Genomic DNA, 18,210 nt, shown 5'->3' on the forward strand with positions numbered 1-18,210 from the left:
TTTTTTTTTTTAATGGAGAACTCAGGTTTATTGAGCCAGTGGACCCAGACGAGCTAAGGCTCCAAAATTATGGGGCTCCCTTTCAGGGGAATATTTTCCTTTTATAGGTTAAGGCATATAGCTATAATTGGCACAGACAGTTTGGTTGGTTTAAACAAGGCTCTAGTTGAGTTTGGCACAAACTGATTGGTTACATAATTACTATAGATTAGGGCAGTTACAGAGCACAGGAGTTGCTATGGGTTACACGCGGTGGGTGGGTTTCCGAACAGAAACTTGCACCAGCAGGAGCAGGACATTTCATACTTATCAGAACATCTTAAGGTTACAGTAGATAACTAGGTCATCTTGTTCTTATGGCGGCACAGCAAGCAGTCTTTACAGAAACAGAGCTAGCATAAACTTATAAACTTCAAATTTTCCCCCATCATTCCCCCCTCTTGACGCCCTTTAAAGTTCTTATAAGGTGTCAACTTTTTGGTCATCCAGGCCCAGGGGCTGGTAACCTCTCAGGGCTAGGAGGTGTGCGGTGGCCCCCCTATCTGAGGTGGCTTCAGCTAGGCTGGAAATTATCCTCATGAATAAGGGCAAGAGGCAAGGTAAGAGGAGGCAGGTCCGAAGGAGGAGTAGAACTATATCCACAAGAGTTTTGAATCCTCCTAAGTAAGAGAGCCACCCCCCAAATAGCTCTCCGGGATTCCATCCCTTCCAAGTCTGGATTGGGACATGAGCTATTTTAGTCATCTTGTTGTTGTTGTTGTTGTTGTTGTTGTTTTCTATAACCTTGCCCTTATCATTTATCTGTAGAAACAGTTACTGAGATTGGACTTCCCATAGATGCCCCCCTCTGCAGCCAGTAAGTAATCTAGGGCCAGGCGATTCTGATAAATAGCATTACACATCTCAGTTTGTTGTTTCCATACTATTTCTTACTAAAATTTATCAGAAAGAAAACAGAAGGGACAGAACCTATTCCATTTTCATTACACTCACCACCTAATTCTTACCTCTGTTTTCTCTCAGGTCCTGAATATGAATACTAATACTTATTTTCAAAATTGCCTGAATCATTTTGTCTTATTTCTCAAGTTCTGTCCCTGCAATACTTAACATATATTGATATATTAATTAATATTTGTAAAACTCCTTTGGAAAAGGCTTTGTACCAGGAAAAATAAAATTTTCTTTGTGATTAACACTAGAAAACATCAGCTTCTTCACATCCTACACTAAATAGCATGCACTCTTTGGACACTTATTCTAGCTCACAGAAGAATTTTTATCAGTGAATCAAGGGTCTGATTTCCTCAGTGCTAAACATGATACTTATCCTTGTAACACAGGAATAAGTCTATAAACATACAGATGTGTATGTGTGCACAGAGATGTTTATAGGCACTATTATTTAAACCTGTTTCAGAACATAAAAGGGGGCCAAGCACATCACAAAATAGGTGCTTATTAGAGAGATCACTATGCGGCTTTCTTAAAACTGGCCATTAATCACTAAAAGGGCGAATATTTCAATACCAAGTTTCAGAAATTCAGAAGAGGGAAGAGTCTTCTTTTCAAAGGAAAAAACCTGCTTGTGAGAACATGAAACAATCAGCGATGAAAACATGCCCTTTGCTGCCATCAAGTGGCTCTTTCTGGAATCTTTTTACAAACCTCAACCATGCTGCAAATGCTTTGCTTTCCCACTGTTTCATTTCTCACCCATTTACACACATGTTATCCTTGGGGGACTGGTATATTCGAAAAGACCAGGCAAGCCTTTCCTAAATTAGGGCTTAATACTATGGATGCTAAAAAGTTCCATGACTAAGAAGTTCTTCAGAAAGACAACGTCAAAAGGGGTTTGAAGTGTCTAAACACTGAAAACCTGTCCCAACCCTATGTGACCCACACAGGGTCACATAGGGTTTCTGCCAGTAAAGTCCTCAACCTGGACTTGGGAACACAGCTCTCCATTTCCACTCATAGAGAATTTCTAATAGATTGGCTTTAAGACACCTACTGAACCCAGAGGAAATTTAAAAATTGGAGAGAGATTCATTTAGAATCTTTTAAATCAAGTCCTGTAACTGTAGACGCAAATGGTTTCATGTTTCTTTCCGATTTCTGTCTCGCTGCCTTGAGGTTTCATTCCTGTATGCAAACAAAACACCATATTATTGACCTGTGATTACTACATAACCCTAATTTTAACTTGGTTGATTGCTTTGCCCCTTTTTCTTTGAGCATCTTCGTCTTTCTCTCCCAAGAGATAGTTAATTAAATACACAGTTGAATGAAATGAGAAAGGATAACTGTTATTTTTCAAACACTGCAAAATGCCGTGGCAGCAGCCCCTTCATGTTCTGAGATGTCAACAGCATTCATCTCAGAGTACTGGTTTCTTTGATTGGAACATGCATTAATATGGCTTCAGTTATGAAAGGAAAAGCCCCAGATAAATCAAAGTGGACAACAGTTGAGAAGAGAGGGAACTAAACTGCTCCATAGAAGGAAACAGAGGAATTCTGGAAGTTACTTGGGGGTGGGGAGGTATTCCAGAGAGACATAGAAACTTGAAACTGGGAGAAAAGAACAGCCAGGGAGATTTGGGGTGGGGGGAGTTCTGAAGTCCAAAGGAAAATGTATATGAAAACCATAAAACCATACCTGTGGCTATGAGTTCTTGGAAGTTTTCTGTGTTCCACCCAAAGCCCAACCTAACTCAGACAAGTTTCCTAGCTATTCCCTGTGCTGGTGGTTATACATTTCCCAATCCATCCTTTCTCAGTAGCAGTTTGCAGGACCATCTAATGTGGAGGCTTCTTTTCCAATTTCTCACTTATACAAGCCCAGATCCTTGTTTCTGACCCCAATATGAGAGTTAAAACTCAAGTCCCTAAGTCACTGCCCAAGTGTCACTTCATAAGTTCACTGTTCTGATGTTCAGATCCTTTTTCATTTTTGGCCTCAGGGTTTTTCCTTATCTTTGGGTAAGCTCAGCTACACATTTATAGATCTATAAGGGTTTGGAGAAAACTAGACAGCTACAAGCAAAAAAAAAAAAAATCAAACTGGACTACTTTTTCACACCATATACAAAAACAAACTCAAAATGGATTAAAGACTTAAATGTAAGACCTGAGCCCATAAAACTTCCAGAAGCAAACATAGGCAGTATGCTCTTTTACATAAGTCTTAGCAATATTTTTTGGGATCTGTCTACTCAGGTAAGGGAAACAAAAGTGAAAATAAACAAATGGGACTACATCAAACTAAAAAGCTTTTGTACAGCAAAGGAAACTCAATAAAATGAAAAGGCCACCTACTGAATGGGAGAAGATATCTGCAAACAATACACTCGATAAAAGGTCAATATTCAAAATATACAAATAACTCACACAACTTAACATCAAAAAAATAGATTTAAAAATGGGCAAAGGACCTCAATACACATTTCTCCAAAGACATACAGATGACCAACAGGCACATGAAAAGATGCTCAACATCACTAATCATCAGGGAAATATAAATCAAAACCACCGTGAGATATCACCTCACACCTGTCAGAATGGCAATCACCAAAAAGACAACAAACAACAAGTGTTGGTGAGGATGTGGAGAAAAGGGAACCATCGTGCTCTGTTGGTGGGAATGCAAATTGGTGCCACTATGGAAAACAGCATGGCGGTTCCTAAAAAAAAGAAATATAGAACTACGATATGATCTAATAATTTCATTCCTGGGCATTTACCCCCCAAAAAACAAAAATACTAACTTGAAAAGATATATGTACCCCTATGGTCATTGCAGCATTATTTAAAATAGCCAATATATGGAAATAATCTAAGTCTCCACCCATAGATAAATGGATAAAGAAGATATGGTATTATATACACAATAGAATATTAGCCATAAAAGAAAGAAATGAAATTTTGTCATTGCAACAACATGGATGGATCTAAAGAGTATTATGCTAAGTAAAATAAGATAAACACTCTGTGATCTCACTTTTATGTGCAATCTAAAAAACAAAACAAAGACACCGAACAAAGCAAACTGAAAACAGTTATGGATAAAGAGAACGAACAGGTGGTTGCCAGAGGGGAAGGAGGTGATGGGGTTGAAACAGGTGAAGGGGATTAAGAGGTATAAACTTCCACTTATAAAATAGATAAGCCACAGGGATGTAAAAAGCAGCATAAGGAATGTGGTCAATAATATTGTAATAACTTTGTATGGGGACAGATGGTTACTAGACTTATCACGGTGATCATTTCATAACGCATACAAATGTCAAATCACTATGCAGTACACCCGAAACTGACATAATGTTGTCCATCAACTATATTTAAATCAATCAATCAACATTAATCACATCTAAAAAATAAAAATAAACAAAATTAAATGAGGGGGAAAAAGAATTTAAGGCTGCACTGTATTTTTCAGCATTTCTAAAGGTTTTGTAGGAGGAAAGGCTTCAGGTGAGCGAGTCTGCCACCTTGTAAAAAGGAAGTTGTTTGTAAAGTGTCTAGATGCAAAACTCTGCCCAGGATGAGAGCCTTCTCTGCAGCAAAACCCTCACCTACAACCTCACACATTTATGGAGGATGAATTTAGTTTCATCTTGATGCCTTAAAGGATAACGAGGTTATGACAGCAGCACTTTGGTGACAGGAGGTGTCGAGGAAGAATCAAAGGTGAGAGGAGACATTGCCCTGCGGGTAGGAAGTAGGGATTGTCTGAGCCTTGGTCCCTTTAGCCCACCTCTAGCTCTGCTCTTTCCCTCTCCATCTCACTGCCTCTCAGCTTGGCTCCCCACAGACAGCTGAAGTGAGTGAGGGCACACCTCAGGGAATTCGCTGTAATGAGAACTCCAGGAGCACGCAACTTGACTCTTATCAAGTGAGTTCTGGCTGAAACTATTGAGGTTCTGTTCAGATAAACCTAGGGATTTTGTTTTCAGTAACAAGGGATCAAGAGACTCTGGTTGAGCCTAAATTTACAACCAATTCTAAAAATGGGGGGGGGGGAGGAATAAAAAGCAAATCATTCTAGGGAAACTTCTTTTTTCCTTTCTTAAACCTAAATCCACTCTTTGTAGGTCTAATGGCTACTGTTTTGGAAAGGAGTTCTACAATACATAAACACAAGTCAGCCATCATATCTTGAAATCTTTTTCGGAATGGTTATAGACCAACATTCCTAGAAAGATCCACAGCACAGGTTGGAATCCCCAATGCAAATCAGATTCAGTGTAAACAATCCTGAATTCCCCTCTATCACCAGCAATCTTCTGATATAAAACCAGTCAGTCGTGATATCTGTGAGCCTGTTGTCCTTTCTGGACCCTCTGGCTCCACAGTTCCCTGCCCTAAACAGCATGGGGCAATGCATCAGATGACATGGTACCTCCATCCCAAAGGCACAGTCATATCCACCTGCTCTAAGAATTGATTTTCCACCAGGTTTGCATTCCTACATTAAAGCCCTCACTAGTTCAAGTGGCATGTGTTGTAATCACTGATAATGCATCTTTTATAAGTGGAGATTTATTTTTTAATCTGTAGAACTAAGCTATTTTTCCCTTGTTTTGGAGTTTTTAAAAAAGTGGCACCATTAAAGATGTCCCCTCAAGAAAAGATCCTTTTCAACAGAGAAGAGGTATATTGGTGAAGAGTTCAAGAGTTCCATAAGAATATGGAATACTGTATTTAGTCTGAGAATAAAAGACAATCACCTTTAATTTTACTTAAGATAGATACACATAAATTCTAGACTAACTCTTCTCTTACTTCCTGCACATATCTCCTTCTTTCAATTTTCAAATTCAGCTTGAATGATAAACATACGAAGAAAGGAAAATAGGCACATGGTGATTGCGCAATAGGACCAACCATCCATCAGATGTGTGCTAGCCTGGAGCAGGCTGCATTGTTAGAATTCACTACTTAATAGCTCAACCCTTTCTCTACTACTGCTTAAAACAGAGGTTTAATTATGAGGTAACCATAAACAAGTGACAAAACCTCTCTGGTCTTCAGTTTCTTGATCTGTAAAATGCAAATAATAAAAATACCTATTGCAAGGAGTCATTGTGAGGTTTGATACAATTCATGTCTGTTACTGAGTGGTCAATAACTATCAGCTCCCACTAAGATTAGCTTTATTATTAGCTATCGATTGCTGTACAATGTGCCAGGAACCTCTATTACTGCATTTAACTTATTATTTTTAAAGCACAGACCTCATTAGCTCCATTAAAACAAAAACACAAACAAACAAAAACAAACAAAAAATAGAATTAGATGAAAAGTCGACTTCTGAGCAAAGGATATATTTTACATACATATACTATTTAATGTTTTATTTCCAGCAACAGCTTAAAGAGAACGTTTTACATGGATCCCTTCCCCTTCTGGCCCCAGGGCTTAGAACACACAATTCCTCTCAGAAACTTCTGATTGTGTTAGGTAATTCCAAGAACACCATTACCTGTTCCATTACACAGGCACTGCTCTAAGGCTGAGGTTTATTCTGAACTAGCCATGGGTTAGAATCTGCAACTCCACCATTTAAAAATAGACCCAGTATAAATGGCATCATTCAAAGCCCAAGAAATAATTACAGACAAAGCATTTTAATAATTTCATTAAAGCCTGAACATTTGATCTGCAATCACATTCTTGAATTTACCACTTGTTAGTATGGACTAAAGTATAAACCTTGTGAAATACCTGCTTTTCTTTTACTCTTCATCTTCTTTAATGGTGAGAAAAAAACAATATAATTTTAACTGAGCTATCCCTCTTAGCACTGAACAGTGGTGGTTAAAACCTATACTTAACATCAAAACAATTACACTATAGAACTGGCTGACAGTCTTGCCTGGCCTACATTTAGAAGAAAAGGATATTAGCTAGCTTTCCAATCTATTGTGGAGGATAGATCAAAACCTTCCTTAGGAACTACTTCAGTGCACAACAAATATCTAGAGTGGTTTCTTACAGTCACTAATCTAATTCTTAAAGCTGTAAGCGAAGCTGTTCTCCTAATAGTCTGCCCTTAAAACTTGTAAAGAGCAAATCAAGAACTGGAGAAAGTTTAAAAAAAAAAAATCTGCAATCTACTTGTTAGCACATCTTCATGCCATGGTGATTTGATTAGTGATTTGACAAGTATAGATTACAACCTTGGACTTAATACAGGGTGGCCACTTTTAAAACGGCCCATTTATAACAAAGGTCTCTCTGTTGGAACTACCAAGAGGGTTTTTAAAAAAATACCAGTAGTATCAAACACTTTTATTCAGCCATGCACTGTAGAGCAATGGAATTGAGCACAGTTCTACCGACTGTGTGATTACAAACAAGTCAAGAAGATTTCCTGATTCTCATACTTTCTGTCACTGTAATGAAATTACTACCTGCTCTCAAACTGCCCCACAAAGAAGACCTAAAGAATAAGGAACGCTATATAAGTATTGTAAAATGCGATAAACTTCTTAGATAAAAGACTCTAATTGTCTTAAGAAAAATGCACAGATTATCCCTATTAGGGTAGAATATTTGTAATGAAGATTTAGGCTACTACAAACTGAAAATTTATTGAACTCTTACAAGTTTCAAATATAACACTCACCACAGTAGAAAGGGGAAAGATAACCTACCCCATGTTCCCATCCATTAGAAGAATCGTGTTGTATATGTGAGAAAATATGAAGAGAAAGAGAATTGTGCTGAAGAACATTGTCATCCACGATCCATGATCCTCTCGAAACATTTTTAACCGAAGCAACTGACCTGCAATATAAATATTATTGGAAATCAGTGTACAATGTAATTCAAAATCCATACAGCTTTGCTTTATTTTAGTGAATCTCTATTTTCTCACTCCTATTCTGAAGTCTTTGCCCTAGCACTTGTCTTAGGGGTGAAACCACTATCTGATGTCCTTTTTGCTCTTTTGTACATAAATGATGAAGTCCAAGACAACCCCCATATCATCATCCCAGAGAAAACAATACTAGCATGAGAATTTAGTACACAGAGATCACTCATTATGCTGGCATGAAAACAAGATTAATATATTTTTTTCACAAATGTGTTTTTGGTTCACTTACTGAAACTATTTAAGTAAGGCAAATGGTAAAGATGCTGCATAAATTCCATATAATTCCCTTTTGCTTCCATAGACCCATTCCCAATACTGGCCAGATGATAAAACCGAGGCATACTTCACTTAGAAGAAGATCCAGTTGTTAAAGGTACATGAAAACATGAACAGTAAAAATAAAGTCTCTGATGTAAGAAACAGAAGGTTTAGCCATACTCTTAGTTAAATATCCATAACCACATACAGGCTGGTACCCAAGTGTGTGGGGCGTGTGGGGCCTGGTGGCACGTACATGGGTTATGGAGTTGGTATGGCTCCTAGTAAAACATAATTTCTACCCTGATGCATCAAATTCCATTTACAAAGACAATGGCTAAAATTTGCAAGAATGGTCAATTAATCTATGACAAAGGAGGAAAGAATATATAATGGAGAAAAGACAGTCTCTTCCATAAGTGGTGCTGGGGGAAACTGAACAGCTACATGTCAAAGAATGAAATTAGAACAGTCTCTAACACCATATACAAAAATAAACTCAAAATGGATTAAAGTTCAAAATGTTGGACTGGAAATCATAAAACTCCTAGAGGAAAACACAGGCAGAATAGTCTTTGACATAAATTGTAGCAATATTTTTTTGATCTGTCTCCTAAAGCAAAGGAAATAAGGGCAAAAATAAACAAATGGGACCTAATTAAACTTCAAAGCTTTTGCACAGCAAAGGTAACCATCAACAAAACAAAAAGGCAATGTACTAAATGTGAGAGAATATTTGCAAATAATATGACTGACAATGAGTTAATATCCAAAATATATAAACAGCTCATACAATTCAACATCAAACAACAACAACAACAACAACCACCACCTGATTAAAAAATAGGAGGAAGACCTGAATAAACATTTTTCCAAAGAGGACATGCAGATGGCCAACAAGCACATGAAAAGATGCTCAATATCACCAATCATCAGGGAAATGCAAATCAAAACCACAATGAGATATCATCTCACATCTGTCACTCTGGCTATCACCAAAAAGAACACAAATAACAAATGTTGGTGAGGACGAAGAGAAAAGTGAACCCCAGTAAACCATTGGTGGGAATGTAAATTGGTGTAGCCACTGTAGAAAACAGTATGGAGGTTTCTCAAAAAACTGAAAATAGAACTACCATACGACCCAGCAATTCCACTCCGTGGTATATATATAAAAAAAAAACACACACAAAAACACTAATTCAAAAATATACATGTACCCCAATGTTCATAGCAGCATTATTTACAATTGCCCAGATATGGAAGCAACCTAAATGTCCATCAACAGATGAATGGATAAAGACGTGCTGTATATATACAATGGAATGCTACTAACCCATAAAAAAGAATGAAATTTTGCCATTTACAACAACATGGATGGACTTGGAGGGTATCATGTTGAGTGAACCAAATCTCACAGAAAGACAAATACTGTTTGATATCACCTATGTGGAATCTAAAAACTGAAACAACCTAGTGCATATAACAACAACAGAAAAAGCAGACTCACAGATACAGAGAACAAACTAGTGGTTACCAATGAGGAGAAGGAAAGGGGAGGGTGATATAGGGGTATGGGATTAAGAGGTGCAAACTATTATGTATAAAATAAGCTACAAGGATATGTTGCACAACACCAGAAATAGAGCCAATATTTTATAATAACTATAAGTGCAGTATAACCATTAAACATTGTGAAGCACATTTTATATCTGTAATTTATGTAATATTGTATATCAACTATATTTCAATAAAAAAGAATGTTAAAATGAAAACATTTCAAGGAGGAAAATGTGTTAAGATGAACACTAAAGTAAAAATTACTAGAATCGTAATTAGTCCAGATAAATATTTTGATTTATGATAAAGAGAACTGAGAGCACTAGTATCTTGAAAGGTGAGGAAGATGAAAAAAACAAACAAACAGGATTAAGAGAAAAATAAACACAGGTCACTCTGGCTTCTCCTAAGAGAAAGTTTATCTAAATAATGATAAAGGAAGACTTCCCCGGTGGCACAGTGGTTAAGAATCCACCTGCCAATGCGGGGGACACGAGTTTAATCCTTGGTCCAGGAAGATCCCACATGCTGCAAAGCAACTAAGCCTGTGTGCCACAACTACTGAGCCCACACGCCTCAACTACTGAAGCCTGCGTGCTCTAGGGCCTGTGTGCCACAACTACTGAGCCCGTGTGCTGCAACTACTGAAGCCCGAGTGCCTAGAGCCCATGCTCCACAACAAGAGAAGCCACCACACTGAGAAGCCTGTGCACTGCAATGAAGAGTAGCCTCCTCTTGCCACAACTAGAGAAAGCCCACACACAGCAACAAAGACCCAATGCAGCCAAAAATAAAAATAAATAAATAAATAAATAAATAAATAAATAAATAAATAAATAAATAAAACAGCATTAAAAAAATGATAAAGGAGATGACTCACATATAGGAACAACAATTCAAATAGGGTAGGCCTGAAACCTTACAATAAAATTTCTCACTAGAGAAAATATTCCCTTTTTTTGATGATATGTCAAAGTTATGGGGAAAATATGTATATTTCCACCTGTAAATTCTCTCTCTAGGGACAGACAGTAGCTCTCATATAGGGTATTGAGCATAGGAAGAAATCATCTTTTAAGATATAACTAGTAATTTTCCCTTGTCCTTTTCTTTTATTAAAATAGCACTTCAGATTTCATTTGGAAACCAGATTCACAGAAACATTACCCTAGCTAAAACTTTAAATGGAGCAAAAACGGGAGATTTGGTTACATTGTCTGGTTTCTTGGCCTGTACCAGAGAAGCAAAGGACAAATCTGAAAGTCAGAGGGAATGTGAATTATAACTGAAAGACGAATGTGGAAAATGTTCTACTGAAGCAAAGGGTACTAACACTGCGAATTACAGCCTTACAGAACTTGTTGATTAATTGAATGAATGATTATAAAAAGCCAGGGATCTGCAAGTCTCCACACAACACACTGACAGGAATATTATAAACCGATATTAAACACAGAATGCTTGAGAGTAAAAAAAAAACAGAAACAAAAACCCATGCCACAAATATCTTAAAGCAAATATAAATAATATTCATTCTTTGAACAAATATTTAATGTGTGCTGATTATATGCCAGCTGTGGTTCTTGGTGCTGGAGGTACAGCTGTGACCAGGGCAGGAAGGTGCTCAAACTCAACCATCATTTGGGTATTTAATGAAAATGTGATCTTATTTTAGACTGATGGACTCAATGTTCCCTTTGCTGCAAGTCCTTCAGCTTTGACCTATTCATTTAATTCAGCAGTTAATACTGAAGAACTGCTAAGATAAGCAATTAGACTTCTTTGAAAAATTAAAATGTGAATTTCTTAACAGATACACATGTCAAAAAATTCACTAATGGATGTAGTTTAAAGTCAAATAATAATGCTGGTGACTTAAGAGTGCTCTGCAAATAAAATATAGTGGGTAAGTTAACTGTACATGGCTGAAATAATACAGAGTTAGTAAAATGAGAAATGTGACAGTACCATTTATGCTGTCATTGCCAAAGTCATTGCCTGGCACTAATTTCAGTCATTAGAGTCATTAGAACAAAATGGCAGGTTAACACGGCTTGCAATTCACTTGAAACATGCAATAAAAGTGCTGCAATATATTAAGGCCAGAACTGGTGTGATCCAAATGTTGAGTCAAATCACATTAAAAAAATTTCCAGTAAGCTACTTCGACTTAACTCATTGACTGTCCATCCTAATGCTAGAAACCTGTACATACTGACTGCCATCAGTTGACCCCCCCCCCTTCCAATCTAATCAAACCAGGAACCTCAGTTACCTGAGGATGTCACCTGAAACTGCACTATCTCCACCCTGCAGTGTGACCATAATTTGGTTTCCCCAGAAGAGGAGTAGCTTGTAACTGTTGTCCTGGAATAATTATTAATAGTGCCCCTTTCCTTTCTGAAGCGTTCTGGTTTGGACAATTAGTCTCATACGCCACCTTTCCTACAGGTCACAGAATTCAGAATTTTTTAACACTTTAGAAGAGTTTCAGGAGATAACAGTGAAACCTGTCTTTATAGGTCAACAGAGGTAAAAGACATCGCGGAGAGGGGTACATTTCTGACAAGGTGATAATGACTTTAATCATAGATATATTTGTAAATCTGCATGTATGTTTATGTTGCTAATAAAATCTGTGTTGGACTGTGTGGACCATAATCTTCAATTGGTCAAGGCAACTGGAAAACAAATCTTAAAACAATCCGAAGCATTAATGTTGCACGCAAGCCTATATATGCGTTGGAGGTGAGGGCTGGAAGGCACAGGGATTAATTGTTACAAATGCTGATTAAAGTAAGCTGAGATAGCCTAGAACTTCGGAACCTTTCCTGGCGATACAGTCGGTTTAGAACCACTAAGACGTCGTATGATTTTAATAAGGGTAATGACCGAAAAGCAAATTTTAAAATATAAAGATGAGCTCACCCATATTGTGGAAGATGGAGGTAGACAAGTGTGAGAGAATTATTGAGAAACTACTTGGCTTCTTGGTTTTTTTGCTGCTCTGTTCTCGCCAGCAAAAGAATAGAAATGGACATTTCCTTTTTACCTCACAGCCAGAATCTTATCTAAGGTCTGGGTACCTTTTCTTCAGGTGTGGTTTTCACAGCAAGGCCTTGAACAAAGAAATAATTTAAACAGTCTCCCAGGAGAAGGAGTAGAAGTGTTTGTGCTTCCAGGTAAGCGATTAAGGTACTCCTGGGACGTTGTTAAGGCAAGTTTCAATAGAGTGAGGGCTGCTAGATTCATTGAGGATACAAACATTTTGGCCTCCAAGGTGGCAGAACCTCATTTGGGTTTGATGCCATAGACGCTAGTGAAGACCAAAGTATCAAGGGTCATGGCCTCTGAAGTCAGGTAAGGAGACTGAGCCGGCCCCAAGGGAAGGAGGCCAGTAGAGCAGCCACCCACCTTCATGAGGAACACAGTGACCTGGGTAGGATCCCAGCTGTCTGTTGGCGGAAGTCATCAAGAAGATGTGGCAGCCAGCTGACCCAGGAGGTTCCTCATCCCCGCCCCAGCCTTGGAATGTACATTCTGCCCACAATTCCCCCATTGGGAACCATTTCCAAGGACGCGGTCTTGAGAAAGCAATGTATCGTTGAGACTGTCTGCACAGAATATGTGATGAACCCAGTTAAGGCCTCTATATACACTTTTGACTCTGGTGGGCAGGTATAGAGATCTACTTGTTCTTGCCACCGCTCAAGACAAGCTTCATACATAAGTTCTTTTCCTTCCTAAACCTACCGATCTAGAGCGGTCTGCCTTGTTCTTTGGTCTGTCCTTTCCCTCCCTGCACGGGGCCAGTTTCAGATTTCACCCAGGAAGCTCCTGAGGTTGCAAACCTACACTCTCTTAGACGGCACTATTGCGCCAAAGAGGAGGCAGAAGACCATCACCCAAGCAGCAGCAGGAGAGGGGACAGACAAGTAAATGCAGACTCAAGGATTTGTTTCCAGGATCCCTATAAGCCCTGGGACTGCTTTAAACTTTAGAGATAAAAAAGATGGTCTAAAAAATTACCTCGGTAAGCAGGAAGTCCAAGCAAGATTTATTTAATTTAGAGGGAAAAGTGTGGCATTACACATACTACCCTGACCAGGAAATATGAAAGGAGGCATTTTGCTCAAGGGGATGCTACACTGAAGTTAACACTACTGTCCATCAAGTCTTCTGCTCCAGAACATCCCACATATGATGCAGCCAATCATATACACAATGTATATGTGCAACTACTTAATGCACACATGGATATACATAAGAAACAGTTATTTAAAGGAGTATATTTAATTCGTTAGGGTCAAAAAGCAAAGTCAGCATAGCAGGCATTCTGCATACCAGTAAGAATATTTTCTGTTGCAAATAACAAAAACAATGGTTCTAAACCCTTGCTTTTAATCAGTGCAGAACACTTGGATTTCACATGTGCTCCAAAAATGGTGTTACAAAAGATATAAGTTAAATATTTTTAAATTAAAAAATGAAAAAAAACAAAAAACTAATACCAGCTTGAGGGGGGTGGGGTTGGGTGGGATGAATTGGGAGATTGGGATTGCTATATATACATTACTAATAAGAAAAATATATCAAATTGTACACTTTAAATACATGCAGTTTATTGTATGTCAATTATATCTCAATAAAAGTTCTTAAAAAAAAAAAGCAAGTTTGAAGGGGTTCCCATTGCCAAATCTGGGACAATGTAAAAACCACAACAAATAATGATGGTAGCAGATTATAACCTACTGCATAAAATAAGAACTCATATTAATACTTACCAATAAGGGTAAAAAAATGCTCTGCAGTAGAATATGAACTAATAAGCAAAGAACTGATAGAAGATCACAGCACAACTGGCATAGTAATACTTGACTCAGGCAAACATCATCAATAGACAACTAGTGGATAAAAGTTTGATGAAAACAAGATATTACATGGTCTCAGTATCTCCCATAACATTACTAATTAAAAAGGAAAACATTAAAACTCTATAGTGGAAAAACCTGACCGACATCACCTTAAACAAGTGATCAAGGTTAATGTCATTAGTATTAAACAAATGGACATCAAGTGCCTCCTGATATGAGGCAATGAGAATACAGCATCACTTTGTGATATTCCTGTCAAAACGCATAATCTGAATCTATTTATAAGGAAGATAAATTCAAATTGAGGGGCACTCTATGAAATAAATGGCCTCTATCATTCAAAAAAGACAAGGTCATGAAAGATAAGACTGAAGAGTTCTTCCAAATTGAAGGAGACTGGAGACCAAACAACTATTTTATGCAGATCCTGGATTGGATCCTAGACTAGAAAATTTTTTGCCCATAAAGAACATTATCGAAATAAATGGCAAATTTTGAATAAAGGTAGTATATTAGATAGTAAAAAAAAAAAAAAATCATACCAGCTTAAATTATAATAAGTCTATCTTTGTAGGATTCTCATATTTTCTAACAAGGATATTTGTTTCCTGAACAAACAAACAAAAAATAGTTTTCTCCTTACTATAAATACTTCGAAAATAATGTAGATTTCGTTTAACTAAATAATATGATTTCAAGAACGGCTTGATTCAGCACTCAAACAATAAGACCAAGGCTTGATTTATCTCCATTTCTCAGCTCTGTTTCTTCAGGGTGGGGTCCCATCTTAGCCAGCTCCTCCAACACATTCCTACATACTCTTTGTAATCCTAAAATGACTGTAGCAATCCTGAGGGATGTGTCTTCATTTCTGTCCAGGCAGGAAAGTACACTGCTTTTGCCCTAGCATGAGAAAGTCATGTGATTAACTCTGCTTGGGCTTGTCTGGGTCCTGAGCCAATCACCATAACCAGAGTTAGGAAGAGCGATAATTAGCTAAGCCTATGCCACAGGCTCCACCCCTAGAGCCAGAGGAAATTAGTTCCCCGGCACTACATTGATCCACACATGCAAAGTAAGGATGGCAAACAAGTTGAAAAAGGTAGAGCCCTAAGATGAAAGGTCCCTGGGTCCTTGAATCGCTGCTTAGAACAGAGGTACCTGCCATGTGTTGGGCTTTATATGAGTGAAAAATTCAGTTGAGATGCAATCACTCTATATTTTGTAGGGTTTTATTCCTGCACCTAGCATCGTCTTACCAGATACAAGATGACCAAAGTGAATGAAAGGCCCTGAGAAAGTAATAAAAAATGGGGTTAAAATGGCCCAAGTGGAATCTTTATTTGTTTATCTTTACGTCCCTAGTACTCAGCAGAACACAGGGTAAAATATTTTTATTGGATGAAATTCTGATGGGCAGATTCTGGAAGGAAAATTAAGACCTGCCCTTAAGTCCTCCAAAGGAAAAATTCTACAAGTAAAATACACAGGAAAACACTTCTTATTGGCAATGATGTAGTCATCACTCAGACCACTCAGCCTCAGAAGACCTAATGCCCGAGACTGTACGGTTTATTGTCTACTGTGCATCCCCCACACCTGTCCATAAGCTGTAACACAGTGAGGACCGTATCTGTCTTCTTCACCACTGGTATCTCCATGGCACTGACACATAGCATGTCTTAAATAAATAAATATTTGTCCAATAAATAAAAAAAGGAAGGGACACACAAACAAATGAACAAATAATATTCCACTGTATGACTAAAAACCCTCTGTCTTTGTAAATCTGGTGCCTACTGCACCTGCCCCATGAGCCCCGTGGAGCCCTGCAGTTCTCTAAGCGTCTCCTTCTCCTCATTTTCTCCCCATCAATTAACCACTTCCTGAGATCCATTCCTTCCTATTCAGCATGAAACTGCTGTTTCCTTGTCAGACTTTCTTTTTCCCCGCACCCTTGTTTCTTGTGCACCCCAGATTTATTTCAGACTTGCCCTGCAAAACCCCAACTCTGATTCAGAGCTACAATTTGCTTTCTCCAATGTCAGTAAACTTGTGTGGGAAAAGCTACACAACTGCGTTGATAAGCTACTACATAATCATGATCTCCAACTTCAGCTGCTACCACAGCACTGCACATTAAAACATACATTTCAAATTTCACCTCAAAGCTCCTACTAAGCCTCTTTCACTCTCAGAATATGACCTCAGTCTCAACCTCAAGAAAATACTGCTACCACTAAATATGATTTCCTTTGATCTTCTTCCCACTCACATACACCACATACATCCCCTTATCTACTTTCTCTGCTATTCCTACTTTCTTCATTTGTTTTTCTTTGTGCTCCTCCTGCACAAGGCACCATGTGTGCCTTTTTAAAAACATACCCTCCCCTCTCTTGGTGCCTTGCTTCATCATCCATCCTTTCTCTCCTTTGTGTTTCCAATCTCTCCCCTTCTCCGGGTTCTCTTCCCTCTGCCTCTAAAGCCTCTTAAGTCCATCCTAAAAATATGGTTTTATTGACCTCATATCCTTGAACTACCATCCATTCAATTTCTCTTCTCATTCAGACTTCAAGAGAGAGTAATCTTCATCAGCCCCACTCACTGAGATCTTACTTGCAATGCAAACACTCCATTGAAATTGTTCTGGCAAATGTTAATTGCCCCCACCATTGCCAAATGCAGCAGAAATATACTAGCCTTTAACTTACAGGACATTTTGGCTGCATCTGACACTGCAGTTATCTACTCTGTCCTTTTTGACACTCTACTTCCTTGGCTTCCCTAACACCAAATACTCCTTGTGTTTTTTCTACTTTCTTGTCTATTCTTATCACTTTGGGCAGGGGAGATCTCTTCTGCTTGTCACTCAAACGATTATGTTCCCCATGGTCTGTCCTCAGTCTTTCTCTTTGTCATATCATTACATGGTCTCACTCACTCTGTGGGTTTAACATCCAGTATCTCCAGCATAGACTTTTCCTCCTAAGCTTCAGACTGGAGGAGCCACCTACCCACTGTCCTCCTGATGTCCTACCGCCAATTCAAACTCAGTATACAAAAAAGAATTCAAAATTTCCACCTCTTGTCTCATTGGAGATACCCATATTTCCAATCTGACCTTTCCCATCCCTAAATCCACCCTTACTTCTGACTTTACCATCTTACCACTTTCAAAATAACTAAAGGTTAGATTCATTCTTGATTCTGGATTCCTGCACACCTTCCATTTAAATCAGCAGTCTTATTATTTTATAAATTTCCATGAATGCTCTTCTCCCATAATTTGGATTCCCACTGTCTCTTAAATGCGACTGCTGCAACAATCTAACTGGTTTTCCTCACTCCAGCCTCTTTTCCCATTTCAATCCACCCCCCATAGATCCAACTAAAATATAAATATGGTCACATTGTCCCTTTACTTTAAATCTTTCAATGGTCACTCTTCCTCTATAGTATAAAATTCACATTCCTTACCATGGTATAGAAAGCATTGCTTGACTTGACTCAAGCTTAGCCCTCCTCTCTCACCACTCCCTACCTTTCACTCTAGTTCCATCAACACTAAACAGATTGCAGTTTCCTATATTCATGCTGAACCCTCTGCCTGGGATACTCTTCTTCCCCT

The 18,210-nt window shown here is 38.3% G+C and overlaps 1 protein-coding gene across 12 annotated transcripts in view; it reads right to left on the reverse strand.

The window, feature by feature from the left end:
* TMEM117 (transmembrane protein 117) overlaps nucleotides 1–18,210 on the reverse strand; it is a 528,774-nt gene that overhangs the window by 390,699 nt on the left and 119,865 nt on the right. For 11 of the 12 annotated variants that reach the window (XM_057701206.1, XM_057701208.1, XM_057701209.1 and 8 more), the window contains one exon: nucleotides 7,664–7,796. In XM_057701206.1, the coding sequence (XP_057557189.1) occupies nucleotides 7,664–7,796 (133 nt within the window). Of the gene's footprint in view, nucleotides 1–7,635; nucleotides 7,797–18,210 lie in introns of all 12 variants that reach the window. The other variant, XM_057701216.1, reaches the window with a different exon arrangement.

The sequence above is a fragment of the Hippopotamus amphibius genome, chromosome 12 (genome assembly GCF_030028045.1).
Source record: "Hippopotamus amphibius kiboko isolate mHipAmp2 chromosome 12, mHipAmp2.hap2, whole genome shotgun sequence".
Lineage (NCBI taxonomy): Eukaryota > Metazoa > Chordata > Mammalia > Artiodactyla > Hippopotamidae > Hippopotamus > Hippopotamus amphibius.